This window comes from Rattus norvegicus, chromosome 5 (assembly GCF_036323735.1).
Source record: "Rattus norvegicus strain BN/NHsdMcwi chromosome 5, GRCr8, whole genome shotgun sequence".
In the NCBI taxonomy this organism is placed as follows: domain Eukaryota; kingdom Metazoa; phylum Chordata; class Mammalia; order Rodentia; family Muridae; genus Rattus; species Rattus norvegicus.
Genome location: NC_086023.1, coordinates 81,068,591 through 81,091,761, shown reverse-complemented (window position 1 = coordinate 81,091,761; position 23,171 = coordinate 81,068,591). Strand labels below are relative to the sequence as shown.

The following is a 23,171-nucleotide window of genomic DNA, read 5'->3' as shown; positions in this document are numbered from 1 at the left end:
CCTGTGTACAGGGTGATTTCCAATGCCACATCTTAGGAAAGTTAAGAATCGTCCTTCACAATGCGTGGCTTGCTGTGTTCCAAAGCCCAAGCTGCCCTCTTTCACAGTCATTTCTGGAACCAAGACGCTGACAAAGAGGGAACTGACCAAGACCCTCGAGCCATGCTCAGATTCCACAAGCCCCAGCCAGGAGTGTCCCCACCTACCTGGAGCTTCTCCCCATTCTCAGGGTCCCCATCTCCTGGCATTCTCAACAGCACATCTGGAAGGGGATAGCGCTGAGTCAGAAAGCTCCTACCGGCATGAGGGCCGTGGGTGAGACTGTCAGGGCAAAGATTGTCAGGACAATCCCTGGCTTCCAGGGCAGAAAGATGCTAAGGCTCAGAGCAAGCAGAGGCTCAGGAGACAGGGCTCTGAGGGTAAGGACAGGACCGAGGGGACATGATATCCAAGCCCTGAGTCTTAGGCTCATGGAGGGCCCTAGAAGCAAGCTTATAGCGGTGGGGTTCCAAGGTCAGCAAGGTGTCATGGAGGGGAGGGAGGGATGGAGGTAGGGAGTGCTTCTGAGACATAAATCCTGGAAAGGAGACTCTTGGGAAGTCCTGAAGCTTCTGTAAGTGAGACAGGGGACTGATCTGTGTGACGCCAGATGGCACAAACTTTCAACGTTTATCATATGGTAGTGACATCCTGGTCAGGAGTAGCCTGCAATCTTATAGGCACTGGCAAGAAGTGCCAGGGAGGCAGAGGCTAATGTCACTCAGTTAGGGTCAGGGAGCTTCAAGGGGCTTGTACATACCTCTCAGTGGCTGGAGCCGCCGCCTAGCCACCTTGAGGTGCTTGGTCCGACCCAGGTCCTCCCCTAGCAGATAGTACCAGCCACTGATCTCCTGTCATGGGGGAGGGAAGGATATGAGCAGTCCAAAGAGGCAGAGAGCACAGGTTACGGTACCACTAACCCTTCAGAAACAAAAACAAACAATCAAAGAACCAAAAATCCTGCAGCTGGTCATCATTCCTCCAAAGCAGATGGTTCAGCCCCACGGTTGCCACCTTCAGGAAGCCTTCCCTGATTCTCTGGACAGAAGTGATCATCCCTCTCAGTCTCTTAGCTCTGGACAGTTATGGACTTGCCCTCCTCCTACCCCTGCCCCTTCCCCCCTGACTCCTGCCTCCAGCCAGATTCTTTGACATAACTAATGTTGAGCCTGGTAAACAGTAGGTGCTCACTAAATACTTGCTTAAGAACAAAAAGGAAAGAGTGAAGAACAGTGGAGATGCCACAGAAGCAGATACTCAAGACCCATGCAGTCTCCATGAGCAGCACCTTTCTGAGGGTGTGGAAACCAAGGTTATCAAGAGAACTCCACATCAGCCATCTCTTGACTTCATTCCAGGACACAAAGCTGAGTGGCAGGGTCTCAAAACGGGCCACAAGGACATTTTCAAGATGTGCAAAAGCAATGTTACCCCTCTCTACTCAGAGCTTCTAGGTTGGGACTGCAGTGCCATGAAAGGCCAGGTAAGTGACAGCAATCCAAAGGAGGGGACTCCTGAGCCTCCCGGTGGCTCCTGGGTGACACCTCCTGAGTGTCCTCACCCAGCCTGAGAAGACACCAGCCTCAGTGTGTTCCACCCATCCAAGCACTTCCTGAGCCCAGAAGACAGATCAAGAGGACCCATCGTGGCATCATGGCGTCTGCCAGACTCAGTACTTCCTAGGGAGCCTAGGGGCTGCCAAACTCCCCTCTGGAAGGGAACCTAAACCTTTAGACAGGCCAGTGACAGCAGCAGCCTATAATTTAGACTACCAACATCTGCCTCAGTGGGACACAACGTCACAGAGAGAAGCTCAACCCAAACACTTCCAGGGTCAATATGACTGTGCCAGCCAGGGCCTGGGTGGGCTGTTGCTCCAGAAGCTTCCCAGCAGCTCACCTTGTCCGGAGTCAAGAGAGACCTCACCCCAAAGCTCATGCAGCCAATGAGCGCATGCTGCCTAGGAGAAGAGCAGAGAGTGAGTTTCCCGCTGTCTGTTCAAGGAAGTCAAACATGGCTAAGTTCCACAGTCTACCTGTGGTTTCCTCAGGGCACTTCTGTTCCTTCATTCTGCCCACTTTGTCAAGTGGGAAAGGGGGTTCTACCCAGTCTCTAGAGGAAAGCACCAAGCTTGGTTGGTCCCCTTCCCGAAGTCACAGAATACTGAGTATTTATTAGTCAGGTCTGAGGAAACCAGAGCGTCCTAGGTCTGGGCAGACGCCGCACTCTCTGATGACACAGGAGCTCAGGCTACCTGGAGGGTTTTAGCCCTTCTAGTGCTGGCTAGGTGGAGAGGGCTGTCCCCATCAGAGATTCTCAATCACCCCTTCGGCTGGGGACATGCAGTAAGGAAAGTTATGGGACCTCTATTCACATAGCCTTGCCTCACATCCAAGCAGGGCCTCGGCTGTTCTCAGATGGCTGGAGCTCAAGTTCCAAACATACCCGACATACAAAAGTCACAGTGACCACCTGACCCAACCGTCAACGGGGCAGGCAGGCAAGAACCAAGGTCAGGCCTCATACCTTGCCAGACTGGGCCTCTTGGGTAGCAGGAATTCAAACTGCCTAGAGCATGTCCAACCATCACAAACTGATTAATAGCTTTTAATAGTGATGGCGTCCATTAATGTTAATGAAATGCCGACGCTTGCTATTGTCAGAGAAAAGGGTGTGTGCAAAGCTTCAATTTCATGGGAAACAGAGCCACAAAAGGCAAACAACAGTTGTGTCTGGTAGGGTGGCATTGTTAGCAATCTTTGTTTTCAAATCTTCATAGGGGAACAGCCACTGCTTTTGCAGTGGGAGGGTACTATATAAACGGATTTTTAAAGGCCTTTATTGTACCACATTCTACTTGACCTTGACACTTGAGCCTTTTGTGAATCTTCGTTCTGTTTTGTTTTTCTTTCCTTCCTCTCTTTTTTCAGCTCCCAACCCAGATTCCCTTGTAGGGTGGATTTATTACTATCTAAGAACACCACACGTATTTCAACTGGAGCACAACACTGGCAGCTTAACTCTCACTCTCCGAAGGAACCACAGAGAGGACCTAGCCTTCTCTGGTTAGCACAGGGAGTTAGTAAAACTCCCTGCAGATGCACCTCCCAGGAAGCTGGTCTTCAGGGGTCAGACCCAGGAGGCAACAACTCTCAGCAGCATCCAAGGGCTGCCTACAAAACCCGCCTTGAGATTTTTAAGCTGTAGAGTTCATGCCTAGATCCAAACCCAGTTGGTTCAAGGCAGTGTCCGGGCATGGGAGCCCAGAGGAAGTTCTCCATGGATTCTACATGTACCCACCCATGGTCAAGTCCAGACTGAGAAGCCTCCGTAAATACATATTGTTTGGACTCTCTGGAAAGGGTGACAGCTTGCCACCTGAGAGTTGTAACCACAACAAAACTAGCTTCTCCCAGACACCCAAGCCAAGAGACACAAAACACTGCGGACTGGTCCCCAACACTGGCCACCTGCCTGCCAAACCATGTTCTGAACCTCGGCCCCAGCTGTCTCTCTCCATGGCCTCATTGGCTGCTTCTCTAGCTGTGGCTCATGGTTGCCTCCTCCTCCCTGTCCCCATCATTCGAGGCCTCATTAAGGACTCGCTCAAGGAGGATGGTGCAGTAGCCCTAATACCCCTTCCTACCCCACCGTTCTGAACACTCTTCCCTCTTGGAAAGGGGCCGGGGTGGTACTAGCAGGCTAGACTGCCACAGCAGCAGACCCAGACAGCTGCCACTCAGGGACAGCTTTAGAGACTCTACCAACGCGCTCCTAGCAAGTTTGTTTTTCTCGTCAGCACATTTGGGAGCGTCTTGGCTGGTTGTGAGGTGAAGTACACTCTGCACTCGTGCTAGCTGCCACTGTAGGTCTCCAGGCTCGGGCTTTCGTTGTAATAAACATTGCCTCCCCCTGCTCTGCTGTAAGTGGAATTTTTATTCCCTAGTGCTTGGAGAATGCTAAATGGTTAATAGCCTCCCTTGAGCTTTGTATCCTGCTAAGGGGCCTCCAGTGATTTCATGATCGTTCAGGCAGAGTAAACTGTCACAATTAACATCCACAAGCAGGGACCCTCTCTCTGAGTGTTCTTCAATTAGCTACTTCTAAAGGCTGCTTTGAAAACCCTTTGGAGGAAGAACTGCTTATATAAGCAGCCTGAGCATACGGCAAGGTACCAACCAGCCAGCTTACCAACTTGGGCCCGCGCAGGAGCGGATGGCAGTCCCCCCTCTGTGAAGAGGCTCTGGAACCATGCCTTGGCTCCTGCTCACTGCCAAGGCTTCAGCTCCAGGCTTCTGCACTCAGCAAAGACTTGACAAGTGGGGGAATCCATCATGCCCGTGGTTGGCAAGCGCCGGGCAAGGAGCCCCAGTGTTAAGGAAACATGACAAATAGTCAGGGATCTAAATAGCAGTCAAGACAGCAATGCAGGGCCCGGCACAAGATGGGGTGAGACTGACAGATGCACAGTGAGGGCAACACATTGTGGAGGCACAAGAGGTAGTCGAGGCATGGGAGCTTGTGGGATGTCTTATGAGCAGAGCCAGAAAGGGGAAGAGGAAGCACATCTCAGAGAGAGGGAACAGAAAGGCAAGGCTCAGAGGCAACTTCACGGAGCACATGGTAGGACCGCTCAGCTTTCCGCAAGCTGAGACTTCCTACATCTTGGGGGAAAGCACATTAATCCGCTCATTCGAGCGCCTCAAACTATTTTGTTTCACGGGTTTTACGACTTGAGCTTTATTTCTAGCGTGATGCCTTAAATTGAGTACCTGTTTTTCTCTTCACTTTTTTCTTTATACTGTGTGCGTGACCCACTGCTGGACGTAAGCTTTCTGATATTAAGCCACACTTTCCTTGACAAAGTTAAAGGAGTGGCTGCTCCTAGAGTACTGCCTGACACAGGACAAAAGAGATCTTCCACACAAGCAGCGACTATTATCATATAAGATTGTATTTGTTAATTATATATGTATAGATAGATAGATATGCATGCTTTACATATACTTATATATAAAGCATATATTATGTATAATATATATGCTTTCCTTAAATCTATTCATTTCCTTCCACAATGGTCTTTCACATCGATGAGTCAAATGTCTGTCTTCCAGAGGAACAGTTACATCTCTCTCCAAAGCTGCTCTCTGGCTACAAGTTCGGGAAGTGATGTAAACGATATTAGAAGCTTCAGTTCAGCTTCTGCTTACCATCCGCCAGGACCTCCAAACCGCTTAGCTCCATGTTCAAAGCACTGAGGAATTAGACAGCTCACTATTATTCTGAGTATGATTATATCTTCATGGTTCTGTTTCTTTAGAAGTTGTCATATATATATGACACACACACACAATACTGGTGACACAGGAAAGTGACACACTGGAGGAGGGGAAGTGGGTGAGGCTGAGAGAAAGAAGACTACATATTGATAAAGGGTAGACTAGGGCTGTGCACTTCTGGGGGTTCACATCTGACTTCTATCTTCTTCGATTAGCTTTGGAAAGGTCTATAGTTTTGGGTTTGGGGTTTTGTTTGTTTGTTTTGTTGTTGTTGTTTATCGAGCACCTTTATGAAAGTGGCTGTAATTGTTTAATATTCACAGATGTTTGAAATCGGAATTTAAAAAAAAAAAAAAGCCCTGGAGATAGCCGGATTTTACAGATAAGGAAACTGAGGCACGGAGCTGGGAAAGGGAGCGGTTCCCCTTCAGGGGCTCACTGGCTCTCCTCAGCTCCTGCCAAGATGCTGACACAGCTGAAACCCACAGCTCTGCTTCCGGGATTCTATGTGTCTAGGATGGGTGGAGGGGTGCACAGGCATATAACACTGGGGCACCCCACTCTCCAATGTATTCCCTCAGGACGCGGTCTCTCACCGAAGCTACAGCTAGGCAGGCAGCTAGAAGAGCCAATCATCAGTGTCTGACCCCCACAGTACGAGGGGTTATAGGCTTGTGTGCAGCCATGTTTGGCTTTTCCATGGGTGCCGGGGATTGAAACTCGGATCTGCAGCAACCGGGAGGACCTCTCCTCTCCCTCTTCCTGCCTACAGCCCTCAGAACGTGCCCACTGCACATCCGACTGCTGGTGTCTAAAGCTACATGTATTGAAGAAATACCTCAAGGTTGGAGGAGCAAGCCACTGACAGGGAAGGGGAATGGTTTGGGAGTCATTCGTCATGTACGAGAGGTAGGTCAGTGTACTGGGATGTGACTACAAACTCATCTGACTGCCTGGATTTGCAGCTGATTTTTTTTTTCCCCTACATTCCAGCTGTGTTACTTTGGACGGGTTACATAACCTTTCTGTGCCTGTTTCCTCTGCCATAAAAGAGCCAAGTGAGGATTAAATTAGATAAGGCATGCCATGGGCTTAATGTTCACATGAAATAAATGCTCGTTAAGTACCAGCTGTTATATAACCTCAAGGCGTTATGGTGTTTGAGGGGAAGGAATCGTAATCCTTGCCCCTCGAGACCCCTCATTAAATGAAATAATGTACAGAAAATGCTTGGCTCAGGAAAACAGTTCGGTCAATGTTTGTCTCCCACCTTCAGGAACGGCCTTTCCTGTTGAGGAGTTGAATGTTTGTCCTTCAGAAAAACACAATTTGATTTGTGAGCGCTCAGCAGAGCCCTAGTTTTCTGCAGTTGCTGTCTGTCTACCCTGGGGGCCAGGGGCCTCCTCTTTCAGAACATTGATAAAGCACAGGAGGCTGAAAACAGCCAGCATGGTGCTAACAGCCTTGGTGGAGCCATCTGCTCTAGAGGCAGGCCTGCCTGAGCCTGCCCTGGCCCTTCTGAGCATAGGGCTAGGACTCTGACCATGAGTCTGGCTGTGTTTTATTTAATCAAGAATCTCACTTTCCCAAAATAGGCAACTGGTGGTGACAGCGCCCTGATCAGGCGGCCTTGCTGGAGGCTGACTCACTTACCCTGGCCTCCCTTTCTCTTCCACAAATGTGACCTGCATCTCTGGCTCCTCCACCCAGCAGCTCTACCTACCCGCTTCCCTTGGAAGGTTCAGCTCTAGTACTCATCCCCACCGAGAGCTTGCAGGGTGCCCCTCTGCTTCTCTGACACTCCACTGGACCTTGGTTAGGGCTCATGAAGCAGTTTATTGACCCTTCAAATACAGGGCCTGCCACTCAGTGCACTGGGCAGTCTGTCTCATCCATTCAATCTGAAGATCCCCAGCACACACCACTCTCACCTAGACGCTCGGGCTACCAGCATCTCTCCCTCCCTTCACAGACTGCTGGTGATGCCAGAGCAACAGGTCTATTTGACCCTCGCCGCAACCAAGCCATTCCTGTCAATTCTCTTTCACCTTGTCCCAACCAAAGACTTTCTCGAACCTTGGAGCTACAGCATGTGTCAGTCACTCTCTTGCTGGTCTCCTCCAGGTATGTCCCAATGGCCAAAGAGCATCCCAGACACCAAACTGGCTTCATCAGCTCACCACAGGGCCTGGTTTAAATGTAGACCTCCAGGTCCTGCTCATGGAGATGTGGGTTTAGCCATCTGATGCCTAGGTTTCCAGGGGACCTGTGATCCATACAGATGCTCTGGGAGATTCTGACGTCCAGCCAGAACCCAGGACCGGTTGCACTGGAGGAAAACCTCTCTCTAGAGAACTTATGGCTCTACCTGGCTGGGCCTGCGCCGACTCCGTCTCAGCTCTGTTGAAGGCCTACATTTCACCTGAGTTTCCCAAAACACCGATGAGTCTTCAGACACTGCCTCATTTCACAACTCCACCTTCTCTGCTCTGTCCTTTTGGGCCAGGAGGCAATGTAACGATAAGGATAGAACTTAGATCCAACTGCCTGGCTTTTCTCCCTAGCTTTCCTGTTCACTCTTTGGATGACCCTGAGCAAGGTCTCATCTTCCCAAGCCTCAGTCACCACTTCTAGGAAGTTAGCACAAATGACGTAATGCGTTCTTGGCTGGACTCAGCTCTGCACCCAGCAAGTGAAGTGCCTGGTGTTAGTGTGATGCCCCCTTCTCCACCCATGTCCTCAGGTCCCCCTCACTGCCCTTCCAGAGAGCTGCATGAGTGCTCAGCACCTAGAAGGTTGGTTGCCAGGTGGATGGATGGATGGATGGATGAGTGGATGGATGAGGAAAGGACTACCATTAGCATCATTCCCTGATGAAAAGAAGATTCCATCAAAACAAAACCTCTTCATTCTCAAGGTTAAAAGGGACCCCTAAAAAAGCATGTTAGCCAGTGGGACTTATGTTTCCAGGAAGAGCTCAGGAGTTGGGATGTAGCTCGATGGTGGAACATTTGCCTGATACATAAAAGGCTCTGGGTTCAGTCTCCAACATGGTGCCTATACAAAAAACATTCAACCCCCAAAACATTTTCCAGGTCTAGGCTGGAGAGCGGAGCTGATGTTGGTCCACACAGGGCCCTTTTAAATACTGATTAGTCTACTCTAGGTGCTGGACAAGTGCTACTGGCCACCAGGCCTCCCAGACTCTTGTATTACCTCTGTGAAATGAACCCCATTCTGTTCCTGCTCCTTTGGGCATGGCTGGCAGATGCTCCCACCTGCTCTCTTGATCACTCAATCACTTGTGCTGCCTGCCTGCCACACCCCTGCCACTGTTATAATATCTGCTTCTCATTCTTTACAATCACGACTGCTTCCTTTGTCCCCACCGCCTACAAGATCAGTGTGTTACACACACACACACACACACACACACACACACACACACACACACACACACACCTCTGCACACCTAAACCAAGCTTTCTCATGGCAGCCTGAGGCCACCACAACCACTCCTGCTTCCTCATTACTTCCTGCTTACTTACGCCACGCCTGGCCCAGAATGCTCCTGCCTCTTTATCTTATTCTTACTCTCTGCCCAGGTTCAAAAGTCCATATTTCCTACGAAGCTCTCCGAGTCACCTTCCCTAAGAGTCACTTACTCATTTTCGGTCATCCCATTCTGTTTGAGAGGTTAGTATTCACTAGGCATGTGTATGCCGGATACTAAGGACAGTAGTGACTCAAAGTACGCCCAGTGGTAGCCGTGCACATCATCCTATAGAACTGTGTTACGTGCGTGCTGTTACTGTACTTTATCTCCAGACAGTGCCTAGTATCCTTCCCAGACAGCAGGCACCTTAAGAGCAGAGTCTTGGTGTATGCTACTGCCATCCCTGGGTCAAGCCCTGCCTTGTTGATACCAAGAGCTTGCAAATGTTCACTGGCAATGTCGTGGCTTTCCTTTCATTGTTACCACCATATGATAGGGACTCAGGGTAGCAGCCTCTGAAACTCATTTAGCCTAAAGGTATGAAGTAAACCCCTCAAGTATGCTTACCCCCCAACCAGAGAAGGTTCTCAGCCCAGCACAGCAGGTCTCCTCACCTGGTCTCACTGGCCTGGTTCCACACTGTCACTAGAAGACGCTTCTGATCACCCTCCTCTGGGACAGGACTAGGAAGCAAAGCAGACCACCAGAGCATTAGGAGGGCCCAGTTCTAGGCTAGGCTCACGGAGCAGGCCATGACTACAACAGCTGAGCCGGGATCTATACAACTTGCTAAATATAGTGCCACCGTGTGGGAGAGGAGTCCTCACGTGCACAATAGCATTTATACTACATTGTTGGGGACAAAAAGGAAGCCAGGACACACCGTTATAAAACAGTCCTGTGTTGTAAACACACACAGAGGTACACGCCCACAAAAAGAGAGACCTGACAAGAAATGCAGCAACTCCTAGCTATGTGAGTAGGAGGGCGCAGAGGATTTTCTATTCTCTTCCTTCTGTTCACCCACATTGTCCAAAATTACCTTGTGAAGTGAGGAGAAAAACCAAAATATTATGATTCATTCTCGCTAACAGGAAAAGAGTCCATGCCCTTCCCAGTGGCCCCAGAGTATCCAGAGAGGGACAGAAATAATATAATAACATCAGAAGCTCTCCCTCTGATGGGTGCTGCCCCACGTCCCACTTAAGAGTCCCTAGCTCCCTAGGAAGGAATGATTATTAACTCCATTCTACAAATGAGGAAGCTGGGGCTCAGGGAGGTTAATGAGTTTAAACAAAACAGGGGGATGAACAGGTAATACCGCCCTTCAGCTTGGAAAATTCCTTCTGTTGAAGGTGAGAACTTGGCCGGAGGCAGTGGGAAACTGGCTACGGTGGGGCGGTGGGGCGGAGGGGGGTTGGTAGTGGTGCTGCCAGCCCTAAGCTAGTAACTGTAGTTAGGAGAGACAGCCAAGTGACACGTTATTACTGCAGGCCCCACTGCTGGGCCCCGGCCAGGGATGCAAGGACACCGGGGAAGAGAAAACAAAGGCATCCTTCAGAAGTCGCTGTTTTTCTGCTTAGATCTGTGTCTAGATCTGGCAAACAGAGATCCTTCCAGACAAACCCTCCCTGCCTCTCCTCTCAAGGGCCAAGCCGTTCCTGACTCTTACAAGAAGAAGTGCTCGTGGAAAGCTGGGTCTCTGCAGTCCCGAATGACCTGCGTTGTCTGGCAGCAGAGCTGGCTGTCTTCAGGGATCAAAGAAATCTTGAGTAGAGAAAGTAAAAGCATTAGGTGATCACAGAGACAAAGCCCGAGGCTCTCTCTCGGAGGCTCCGAGCTAAAAGCTTCCCCCGGGGTTCTTTCAGTCTCCATCACAAACAAGGAGCCTGTGGCCAGTGGGATGGATACCAGGGCAGGGAGTCATGGAGGTGGTAGTCAGAAGGCAGCAATGGATAGATCTGCCAGAGGGAAGGTACAACTTTATCACCTCCTCTCTTCCCTAAGCCAAAGGCCTCCTCCCTTCTAAGTCCCCAGGAGCTTCTGGGCACTCTACCCTGCCCCCACACCAAGAGGCCCCAAGGCCATGTTTTCACTACACTACTCTTCCTCCCAGGCCTCAGACATTCAGCCTGCTCCTATGAAGCCATTATCCAGCTCTTGGCAGGAAGAGCTTCTGGATGTAAAGGGAAGAGAATGTCAGGCCTGCACCTGGCATGTTGGCTGCCACATTCTGGGATGTCCCTGACCCTTGGCTTCCTGCGTCTTTACCCCTGTGGTCCTCTGGAGTCACTCCCAGGATCTAGCCCAGAAAGACCTCCCATCCACCCCTCAGAGAAACCCCTCCCAGGCTCCTGTCCAAGCTTGACTGTTCTGCCTTGAGTTTGGCAGGGAAGGAGTTGAGGATGCTGTGTCCACTAGAAAGCTGGTGTTTCTGTCACCAGCATGGTCACTATGTGGGTCACCATGATCACCCTTAAGAGTCTAGCTCTTGACAGAAGCCTTAGGGAACAAGTCAATCAGAAAGCAAGAGTCTAGACCAGCATGGGGGCCTCATAAATGCCCAGAGACCCAGTGAATGGTGGTCACTGCCACAGGCTCCTAACCCACAGGTGCCCCTGGACCTTGAGAGTGTGCCTCAGTACCCCAGCCCTGCTTCAGATCCCGTCACATACCTTCACATAGGGATCACAGATGCCAGGCTTCTTGCTTATCAGGCCTTTGCCTTCTATAACTAAAAAAAACCAGAAAGGTTAGGGTGGGTGAATGGGAAGATATACACATACTTCAGCACGGGCAGGTACTCACTGACAGAAAGACATTTTCTATTTTGTATTCAAACAGAAGGTGTATCTGTGGACAGTAGGACTCCGACCCTTACTTATCCGGGTCTTTGAGATGACATTCTAACTAATGGCTGTCACCCCCTCTCTGCACAGTGTATTGCCACTCTCCCCCACCACCACGTTCTGGCAGCACGCTCACCATGGTATAGAATGGAGTGCATTCCGCTCCCCAAGCCTTATAGGTGGAGCGGAACTTACAAAGGACTCAGTGTAAGCATTAATCACTGAAGTAAAGATGGCCGCCCGGTAGACTCAAAACTACAAGAAATGCGTGAAGAATCACAGAGCAAGGGAAACGGCAGCTCCGTTAGAACCTATGTCTCTTGACTCCCAGTCCAGTGATCTCACTACCTTCCAAGACAACCTTCAGGGATGAGAGCCCAAGGTGCATGGGGCACTGCGAGATACAGTGGGCAGTGTCATGGAATGCTCTCAAGCTCAGAGTCCAGAGGCAGGAAGACCACACGTGAAGCTGGCTGCACCCTTCTCTAACCATGTATTCGAGAGCAAGTAACTCTGGCTTGATCAGACTGAGTGTTCCATTTCCCCCAAGAGCTCATGAAGATACTCACTTCCATGACACTTGTACTTTTAAAATAAAAGAACGTCTCTAAAGTGCCCAGTAGACTGCCTGGCCGATTAAGTAGCAGTTCTGCGAAAATGTTTGCTATATAACGAGAATGAAGGAGGGCTGGGGCGTGGTTTAGTTAGTAGAATGTTTGCCTAGTGTATGTGAGGCCCCGATTTGATACCCGGCACTACCAATAACACAGAAAATAACGACAATAATAATAAAGACCGACAGACAGACAGGAATGGGGTAAGAGCTCACTATAAAGGTAAGAATGGCTCTCTTGCTTGATGTCCACAGCAGTCAGCAATGGGTCTTACAGAAGCCCGGTCTCTTGTTTTCTTTTGTGTTTTGTTTGGTTGGGCCCTGGGGTTTGGCTCACACAGAGTCCCAGCAGTCTGAGGAATGAGGCCTGGGAAGCCAGGCTGGAAGGATGAAGAGCTGAGGCTGGGGACAAGCCAAAGCAAACCACACGGGACAAATGGTGTGGCAGGGGCCAAGATGCATTTTGCAAAAACTGTTTGCACAGCTGGAGAGAGACCCTGGCAGAAACGGAACACCCCTCTTTTGGTCCTTGGGAACTTCACATTGGGGCCCTTACAGCCAGGAGCAAAGGACCCAGGTCCCTGTTGTTCTCTGTCCTGTATCCTAGCTACTGTTCTCTGAGAATGTATTCCTCCCCTCTAGGGTGTGGCTTTCCTGGGCAGGAGCCTGGCCTGGTGACCTCCTGGGTCTTCCTGATTGTCAGTGGATTGTCAGTGGCAGTCAAGTAGCCCTGACCACACCCTGACACCTCTCTTATCATCCTGGTGGAGAGATCAAACCTCGAGGTGACACAATAGGGTCAGGCCACGATGAGGATCCAAAACAGGGACAGCCCCTGGAAGAGGGTTGAGGACAAGGGATGACTCCAAGGGAGTCGGGGGTGGGGATGGGGGGCAGGGAGCAAAAGCAGCCTTCCTTCCTGAGGCTCAGTGATGCCCTAGTTAGTCGCCTTCCCAAAGAATACGGCAAGCTGTGGACGGAATGCGGATGGACATTATCTCGAATAGCGAGAGCCAGGGAGCCTATAGGGACAGGTGGGGCTTTCCAAGCCAAGCTCAAGAGTCCAGACGTGGAGGGCCACAACAAAAGCTTGGCAATACTCATGCTGGGAGGAAGTCAAGACCTCCCTGGCAACCCCACTTAGACACGGGCAGTACTTCTCCTTGGTGGCCCCAGTCCTTAGCACAGCGACAATGCTCAACCACTAACTGTGCAGTTTAATGCTTCCCATTTTGTCTTGCTGGACACCTCTACCACATGGTGGGCACTTTACCAATATGGCTCAGTTAATCCTCGAAACAACCATGAGACTATCACTATCACTATGGCTATCACTAGCAGCAGCACTATGTGAGGAGGAAACCGCTTGTTCAAGTTCACATGGTAAGCAAAGCGACAGAACCAGGACTCGGATTCTAGTGGCTTGGCTCCAAAAGCTATGACCTTAACCGTAACACTATGCTGCCCATCATTGTGTGAATAAACAAAATAACAAGGAGGGGGGAAAAAAACACAGCAGGGAAGCCAGGAAGGCCTTTCCTTGGCCCCTGCTGTGCCTGGCCCAAGTGAAACTTTGAGATGTCTACCAGCAGCTTCCACCTGCTGAAGGTCTGGTAGACAGAACCCCAGCCGTTTCAGAGTGAGGACAACAGAGACAGGGCCTACAGACAGCGGCCCAAGTAAGCACCCACTTTGTGAGTGGGCAAATGGCAGAATGCTATAGGAAAAGACAAGGTGCCATAGTGACACCTTGCCTGTCCAGCTCCGGGCCCACAGGGGACCATCCTCTCCTCTCTTGGTGAGACTGCACATAGCCATACTCACCGTGTAGCAGCAGAACCCGATCCTGGGCACCAATGGACAGCTTCAGCTGACCTGTGGGAACGACAAAAGAAACCCCTTTGAGCAACAGTCGGGGATAGGGAGCTCTTCTGTTCATCCTAAGGTGGGCATAGTCTCTGATTGGAAGGGACCTCCTAAGCCACCTGGTTCTGCCTCCTCTCCCCATCAGGAATGCCATGTGCAGTGGTCCAGCCCAACTGATGCCATCTGGTGATGGGGAGCTCACCCCTGCATGAGGCAGCCCAGACAAGACACTGTCATGCTCTGCCACAAGGACGGCTAGTCGCCATTCCTGGCACTATCCCCTGGAATTTATGTATGAGTAGCCTACAGCCAGATTCCTATCAGAGACAAACTAACCACATATGCACAGGGACTTCGGAAAAACAGGAAACATGGAAATTCCTGAGGCACTGCCTATAAAACCAACCACAGCAGGAATGGGGGATAGTGTGGGCTGGTTCTATATGGCCCAGTGTGAGGGTATTCTTGACAAGTTGTTTGTTTGTTTGTTTTTTAGATTATTTTATGTGTGTACCTGTTTTGTCTGAATATATGTCTCTGCTTCTTGTGCATGCCTGGTGATCAGAAAAAGGCATTTGGTCCCCCAGAACTGCAATTATGGGTGGTTGTGAGACACCATGTGGGTGCTGGGAACTGAACCCAGGTGTCCTGAAAGAACAGCAAGTGCTCTTAACCACCGAATCATCATGACTCCAGACCCCAACAAGTTTTTGAAAGGACACCTGGTGTGTGTGCGTACATGTTAAACACACACACACAAAGACACACACACACACACACACAGACACACAAACAGACACACACACAGACACACAAACAGACACACACACAAACACACAACACACACACAAATGCACACACACAGACACATACACAGACACACAAACACACAGACACACACACAGACAGACACATACACAGACACACAAACACACAGACACACACACAGACAGACACATACACAGACACACAAACACACAAACACACACACAGACACACAGACGCAAACAGACACACACACAAACACACAGACGCAAACAGACACACACACAAACACACAGACAGATAGACACACACACACACACACACACACACACACACACACACACACACACACACAGAGTTAAAAACCAGAATTGCCTAGAGGAAAGAAGAGAATGGTAAGTGGATGGAATAGTTAGGAATTAATTCCAACTCTTGTTGTTTTAACAGTATGAATGCATCCATGAGCAATAGCACTTTCACAACTAAAAATACCACACCTAGGAGGTAGAGGCAGGAGGATCTCCAATTCCAGGCTAGCCATGCCTACATAGCAAGATCCTGTCAACAAGAAATGACCCAGGGAATGGAGGGAAGGAGGAAACTTAAGAGGGGAAGGGAGAGACGATGATTGTCCTGGGCTGGGAGCAGGTGAGACCTGAGTGGAGTGTTTCTTTGTTTCCAGGTTCTTTTATTTTGATTTAAATAAAAGAAAAATAAATTGAGGCTTCAGGTTAAGATGGAAAAATGGCTCACTGGGTAGAGCACGTATGTACACATATGAGAACTTGAGTTCAGACCCTGAGAACCCACATAAAGCAGTAGTATATTAGTAATTCCCTTGCTCCTGTGGGAGCTAAGAGGTGGAGACACATTTCCCAGAAGCCTGGGGGCCAACTCACTATGTGTACACATTGGAAGACAAGTGTCAAGTGTCTTAGGCAAAAAGCCATGACCAAAAGCAATTTGAGGAGGAAAGGGTTTATTTGAATTACATTTCCACATTGTAGTCCATCATTGATGGAAGTCAGGGCAGGAATCTGGAGGCATTAGTGATACAGAAGGGTGCTGCTTACTGGCTTGCTTCCTCCTCACGGCTTGCTCAGCCTGTTTTCTTATAGAACCCAGGACCCCCAGCCCACAGGTAGCCCCACCTACAATGAGCTGGCCCCTTCCCCATCCCCATCAATTACCAATTAGGAAAATGCCTTATAAGTTTGCCTGAAGCCAATCTCATGATAGCATTTTCTCAATCGAGGTTCTCTCCTCTCAAGTAACTACAGCTTGTGTCAAGTCAACATAAATCTAGCCAGCACAATGAGCATCCATGCTTCAAGCCAAGGTTGTCTTCTAACCTCTATACATGTGTATTGGCACATTTGCTCCAACACTTGTGTGTGTGTGTGTGTGTGTGTGTGTGTGTGTGAGAGAGAGAGAGAGAGAGAGAGAGAGAGAGAGAGAGAGAGAGTAAAAACAAAACAAAAACCCCTCAAGTCATCCTTATAGACAGCCACACCCATCAATTCCCAGTCATATAAAAAAAAAAAACCTCAGGCAGCCACAGGACTCCCTCCACCCAGGAATAAGAGCTGAGAGGCCAGAAGAGCAGGGCCAGCCACCTACACCTGTTCCACACATGATCCCTGCCTAACAATCCTCTCTCCCTGGTCTGTCACCTCCAGTGAGGAAAGTTCACATCCCGGAATGAGATGTCCTCCTCTTTTGAATAACTATCTGATGCTCCATCTACATGGGCTGCTGGTAACTTTCATTGACCTGACTGGTCCTGCCAACTGTGGGCTGTCTCCTCTAGACCTGATGCCCAGAGTCCCTCAGCCATTCGTCGGGCACAGTGAGACGCCCTGTCACTATCTCAACGGTTTGTCTCTGTGTGTGCCCTCTAAAACTGGGTCAGTTCTGAAGGCTTGGGCTTTGGTTCTGGCTAGAAGGTAAGCGGGTGGCCTTCAGAGAAGAAAAAGGAGAGAGCCCTGTATCCTGAGATTCCTCATGAGGCCTACGGCCACAGGAGTCTGGAATACCTTGGTCCGCTCACTGGTAGAATCATAAGCCAATCCAACTCCAGCCTCCTGCCCATCAGAATTCTTACTATTCTCCTGACCAGGGTGAAGGTCTCAAAATCCAGGAGGCTCATTCTAGTTCCAGATCCAACTGCCCACTTCTCTCCCAGGACCACAATGTCTGTGGCTGGGAGGCAGGGCTAATGATGGGGTTATTACACTCCAGGCTGTGATCTGATGATACTGGGCAGTGATGAGGTCCTGGGACGAAAGGCTGCATGGGAACCCATAGGATGATTATCTCAAGGTCCCTGAAATTGCTACTGTCAGGCGCCATGGTGGGCTGGGAGAGGAAGCTTTGAAATAGACATGACCAGCAGTCATGGGTCAGATCTCACCAACCCAGTGACACGTAGGTTTAGTGTGAAAGGTTACTCATTTGTTTCATAAACTAGTGCGGGTATAAAGTCAGGTCTGACCCAAACGTGTTCCGATTTGCAAAGCCCTTGGAACTGCTACACTGTGCAGCAACAAAAACAGTCCTCCTAGAAATGGAGTCATATCCCCATATAGTGGGCAAACATGTGCAAGACAGGGCAGAGCTGAACACAGCTTTCTGTCGGTAGCAGGCTCCCAGCCTGGGAGATTAGACTGAGCCAGGCCAAAGCTGGAGTGGAAGTAGAGAATGTCCTAGGTCAGCGATCTCAACCTTCTTTTTTTTTTTTTTTTTTTTTTTTTGGTTCTTTTTTTTCCGGAGCTGGGGACCGAACCCAGGGCCTTGCGCTTCCTAGGCAAGCGCTCTACTGCTGAGCCAGATCCCCAGCCCCGGATCTCAACCTTCTTAATGCTATGACCCTTTAATCCAGTTCCTCATGGTGTGGTGATCCCTGACCACAAAATTCCCATAGAATTTTCATTGCCACTTCATAACTAATTTTACTGCTGTTATGAATCATAATGTAAATATTTTTTGAGATAGAGGTTTTTCAAAGGGGTCATGACCCACAGGTTGAGAACCACTGTCTACATCAAAGACTGGCCCAGAGTCCTGATAGCTCTACGTGATCTGCCAAGGAGGTTTACTCAAAGACAGCCTGAGGGCCCTTTCCCACGTGGTGGCCAAGACAAAGCCAAGTAGCCAGGCTCCAGGCTCCTGGTCAGGCCCCCTTGGCTCACAGATGAGGATCAGATCAAGAATGGGCCATACCCATCCCCGCTGTCTTCCCTATCAGTTTCCTCTCTGAAATGTCCAACACTCAGGGACCCTGAAGCCATGTTGCCCAAGCTCCTCACTGGTAGCTGTTGTACCTGGCATAGACAGTGACTTGGACCCAGAGTATCCAGGGTACCCCCAGAGCCAGGACTGGAGACCAAAACCCTGTCCAGCTCAGCACACCTTCCAATGCAACAGTCTGCCGGAACTCCCAATCCCCCAGCGGGTCCCCCATCCACCATTATAGGACGATGAGTCACAGCTTTACTCCAGAGGCCAAGAGAAGGGCAACGAGCATCCTAGTGTATGCTTTTAATCCCAGTGTTCAGCAGGCAAAGGCAGGTGGATCTTTCTGAGTTCAAGGCCAGCCTGGTCTACATAGTGAGTTCCAGGACAGATAGAGCTACACAGAGAAACCCTGTCTCAAAACAAAACAACACAACAACAACAACAAAGACGAGAGAGGTCAGCTCCCACCAGTTGTCCTTTGACGGCCACACCCATGCCATGGCACCCACATACCCAGATTCACATGCACACATCATACAAAGCAACAACAACAATACATGAAAATGATTTTAAAAGAAGGAAGCGAAGGACTCCCAGAGAGATGGCGTTTTAGTCTAAAGAAATGAACCCTGGGGGTAGGAGAAGATAGGATAAATGCTGATTCTTCAGCTGATCTGAGGGGAAAAAGAAACAAGCAAGATATTGCCCCACCTTCATGTCTGACCTATGAAATAACCCTGCTTCTCCCTCACACTCAGAGTGTGGCCTGAGAGTGCCAAGCACCTTGGAGTGTTGAGCCTCAGGGTTATGCAGGGGGGAGCGGGAACCTGGAAAGGACAGTTACCGTGGGACTGCAGTTGGACATCTTTTCTATCTGCAAAAGATCCTGGTGATGGCTGCCCAAAGAGTCTGCTGTAAGAATGTACCAGGGACCCAGGGCCCAGAGCCCAGAGCCCAGAGCCAACGCAAGAACTGACAGGACCCTATAGGTCAGGGATGACGCTAGAAGCGTAAGATTAAAAAGTTTTAAGAGGGCAAAAAACCCCAACTCTGCTAAGCCCGGGACTGAGGTGAACAGGCTTACTGTACACTGCACAAAGCAGCCAAAGTTCTGTCCTGCAGGCGTTACCCAGTGGAGGATCACAGGAAGCCAAATTCTCTCAGGATATACCTCTGAGAGACTGACTTGGAAAACAGCAAGATGCTGGCTGTACTTCACTGCTGGACTCCAGAGTCAGCAGACACATGTCCTCAAGAGAGCCCATGCCGGGCAGTCTGCAGTATGTAAGAAACACATCTCCCAGGTTCCTATGAAGCAGCAGTCATCCTCAACAGTTCCCTGGAAACCAGCCGCTTACCTCGGAACTGTCATGTAGGACTAGAGACGGGGTCAGTGGGTAAAGTAATTCTCACACAAGCATGAGGACCTGAGTTTAGATCACCAGCACTCACGCTGAAGAAGAAGAAGAGGAGGAGGAGGGGGGAGGGGGAGGAGGAGGGGGAAGAAGAGGAGGAGGAAGAAGAAGAGGGGGAAGAAAAGGAGGAGGAAGAAGAGGAGGAGGAAGGGGAAGGAGAGGAAGAAGAGGGGAGGAGGGGGAAGAAGAGTAGGAGGAAAAGGGAAGGAGGAGAGGGAGGAGGGGGAGGAGGAAGAAGAGGAGGAGGAAGAAGAGGAAGAGGAAGAAGAGGAGAAGGAGGAAAAGGAGGAGGAAGAAGGCAGCAGAGCTGGGGATTTAACTCAGTGGTAGAGTCTTTACCCAGCAGGTAAAAGGCCCTAGGTCAGTCCTCAGCTTCTAGGGTCAGGAGGGGAGGATTTAGAGGGTACATAACAGGTGGGCATGGCTCCATGTAGCTATAACTGTAGTACTGGTGGGGAGGCAGGTGAACCCCTGGAGTTTGCTGGCCAGCCTAGACAAATCACTGTGCTTCAGGTTTGGCGGAAGACCTGAGTCAACAAAGTAACATAATGTGGAAAGCAATGGAGGAAGGTGCCTGATAGGGACTTCTGGTCTCCACATGTACATGCACTCAAATGCATAAATGCACAGGAACAGATAGATACATGCATATTACACACACACACACACACACACACACACACAGAGAGAGAGAGAGAGACAGAGAGACAGAGACAGAGAGAGACAGAGACAGAGAGAGACAGAGACAGAGAGAGACAGAGAGAGGAAGAATGATGTCAGCACATATCAGGGGCTGGGTGTACATAGAGCCCAGCCAACTATTGGCATTTACAGATTCACCTTCCAGTTGTGAGGACTGTCTATACAAAAAAGGATGGTTGGAAGGAGCCAAGCCAGCTCCTTGCTCCCTGCCTGTCAGTCACCTGATCACTCAGGAGCACTGCATCCTCTGCTTTCTGTCCTCTGATAAATGATGGGCAGGTGTCAAAGCCTGGGAGCTGGGGTTGGGGATTTGGCTCAGTGGTAGAGCGCTTGCCTAGCAAGTGCAAGGCCCTGGGTTCGATCCCCAGCTCTGAAAAAAAGAATAGAAAAAAAAAAAGCCTGGGAGCCACACAATTCTTGGTCCTTAACCCTGAAAAACTCCAGTGTCTGCTTGATTGAAGAGAGGAAGAATCTTGAATTCCCTTCAGGTTTTTCCAACTCCCTTCTGACTTGGGGACCGGGGGGTGGGGGGGTGGGGGGGTGCCCAGCGGGAGAGCTGAGACACAGACAGAGCCAGGCTCCTGAATGGAGATAAGTTCCATTGGTCCACTGCCTTTGCGTGACTCTCTGCTTCCTGTGAAATCTGATGCTCATGTGATGTGCCAAGCTGCTTGTCTTTCCAAAACTCAGTTCTTGCCAAAGAAGTCCTGTCAGCCTGCTCAGCACAAACTCAAAAGCTCACTATCAGGCCTCCCGATGAGGTCAGTGACTGTGGGTCATTCGGGAGGATTCTCAGCTCTTCCTGGGAAGCTGGTGAATTACAATCTCTGATCTAACACCCTCAACATCCAACCTTGGCTGACAAAGCAAAGCCATCCATCCTGCGGGGCTCAGATCCAACACCCCAGGGACCACAACAAGACACCTCGGAGTCAGAGCCACAGGGAGCAGGCAATGCTGGCTGCATGTTCACAGGATACTCAGAACTTCACCAAATGCTTCTAATCGATTGTATTCCTCATGGTAACGCCATAGAATAGTTACTATGTTGAATCCTCACTAACAGGCAAGTTCAGTGAAGGCTAAAAGTTGAACATCCGGGCTACATGATCAGTAAGTTTACTTGGGGGACATCAGACCCAGGGCCTCCACCGTGGTTGGCTCAACATTTGTCTACAAGGTTTTTGATGCTTCCTCCTGTCAAGAAGTGGGAACGAGAATTGGAGCGATGACTGGGTGATTAACAGCATGTACCTGTCTTAGCCGCGTCAGCCAGCTCACAACAGCAAGCAACTCTAAGCCACCTTCTTCTGGCTTCTACAGGCACCTGCTCTTACACACGCGAGCCCACACACATACACGCGTAGGTTTATAAAAGCAGAGGTCAGTTCTTCCTTTCCACTGTAGAGTGAGTGGACTCAGTAACTTCTAAGTGAATGTGGTAGAAGTGACAAGGGGTGACTTGGAGGAATAGGATATAATAGGCATTTTTTTTTCTTTTGTCCTTTTTTTTTTTTTTAACAGCCAGGTTGGTTCTTCGTGGAATTGTGTGGCCAAGCTCTACGTGTTACACACCATGCTGCAACAAGCTTCATGGAATTGGCACTACTACCTAATTAAAAAGCATTTTCCCCCTCCTGGAAGAAACTTCAAACTCATTAGCAATCGCTCTCAATTTCCTTCTTCCCCCAGGCCCTGTCCAGCAATTATCCTCTGTGCTTCGGTGGGTTTGCCTGTCGTAATGGTTCATAGACGGAAGCTCTGACAACATGTGTGCCTTTATGATCAGTGTCTTTGTCCTTGCCGTATGTTTCCAAGATTTATATGTGTTGTAATATGCATCCTTCGGTCTTTTTATGGCCCAGTAATATTCCACTCTATGGACATACTGTTTTCTTCATCCTTTCACTTTGGATAAGTATTTGGGTTGCTCCTTTTTGAGGTTACTAAAAGTATTGCTACTGTGAGCATTCACGTACCAGCTGTTTTGTGCCCAACATATAAGGTCCCCACACGGATTTGAGAGCATGCTTCATTCCTCTTACATATATAACTAGTATTGGAATCGTTAAGTCAAATATTAACTGAGTCTTAGCTTTTTAAAAAGAACTGCCCGAGTCTCTTCCCAAGCGGCAGTGCCGTTTACATCCTACTAACCACGCACGGTATTCAAATTTCTCCTCATTGTCTCCGCATTTATAATTTATCTCCTTAGTCACAGCCCGATACGCCACGCTGTGGGGATTTGTTTGCTCCTTGTTTTATTTTGTTTGCTTGCTTTGACTCGTTTGGCTTTAGGGTTTGAGGAATTTATTCCCAGATAATGAATAATTTATTTATTAACTGGTGCCAGAGATCAAATGCTGGGACACTCACACACATGCTATGCTTTGACGCCAAGCTACAGCCAAGCCCCCTTTTACCTTTTATTTGGGAACAAAGTCTCACTGAATTGCGCTTGCTAGGTATGAATTCATTCCGTCGCAGTTCAGATGGGTCTGGAGCCTGCTGTCCTCCTGACTTAGCCTCCTAGGTAGCTAGACTGTACCAGCAGGTCCAGCTCTCGCTGCGTTTCCGTTGGCACTTCTCCAACAGCTAACATTACTGGGCTCTTTTTCTAGTGCTATTCACTGTTAGTATATTATCTTTGGGGAAATGCTTGTTCAATGAATCATTTATTCATCTAGAATATACAAAGAACTGCAAAAATTAAATAGAAAAAAAAAAACCCTGCTAATCAATAAAACCTGCTAATGGAATAAAACTGAGAGTTTCCAAAAAAAAAAAAACCACAAATGGCCCATAAATATTTTGAAAGTGTTCAACAACCCTAGCCATCAGAGAAATGCAAATTAAAATTCCTTTGAGATTCCACTTCACCCTAGACACAATGACTGTCAAGAAAACAAA

At 49.4% G+C, this 23,171-nt stretch overlaps 1 protein-coding gene across 9 annotated transcripts in view; it reads right to left on the bottom strand.

The window, feature by feature from the left end:
• The window catches only part of Rgs3 (regulator of G-protein signaling 3), a 139,859-nt gene that overhangs the window by 85,685 nt on the left and 31,003 nt on the right, over nucleotides 1–23,171 (bottom strand). For 6 of the 9 annotated variants that reach the window (XM_063288323.1, XM_063288324.1, XM_039110674.2 and 3 more), the window contains 7 exons: nucleotides 14,101–14,151; nucleotides 11,490–11,548; nucleotides 10,487–10,581; nucleotides 9,429–9,497; nucleotides 1,939–1,999; nucleotides 800–890; nucleotides 207–262 (listed from right to left, as the gene is read on the bottom strand). In XM_063288323.1, the coding sequence (XP_063144393.1) occupies nucleotides 207–262; nucleotides 800–890; nucleotides 1,939–1,999; nucleotides 9,429–9,497; nucleotides 10,487–10,581; nucleotides 11,490–11,548; nucleotides 14,101–14,151 (482 nt within the window). Of the gene's footprint in view, nucleotides 1–206; nucleotides 263–799; nucleotides 891–1,938; nucleotides 2,000–9,428; nucleotides 9,498–10,486; nucleotides 10,582–11,489; nucleotides 11,549–14,100; nucleotides 14,152–23,171 lie in introns of those variants that run through there. The other 3 variants (XM_063288322.1, XM_017593597.3, XM_039110676.2) reach the window with 2 other exon arrangements.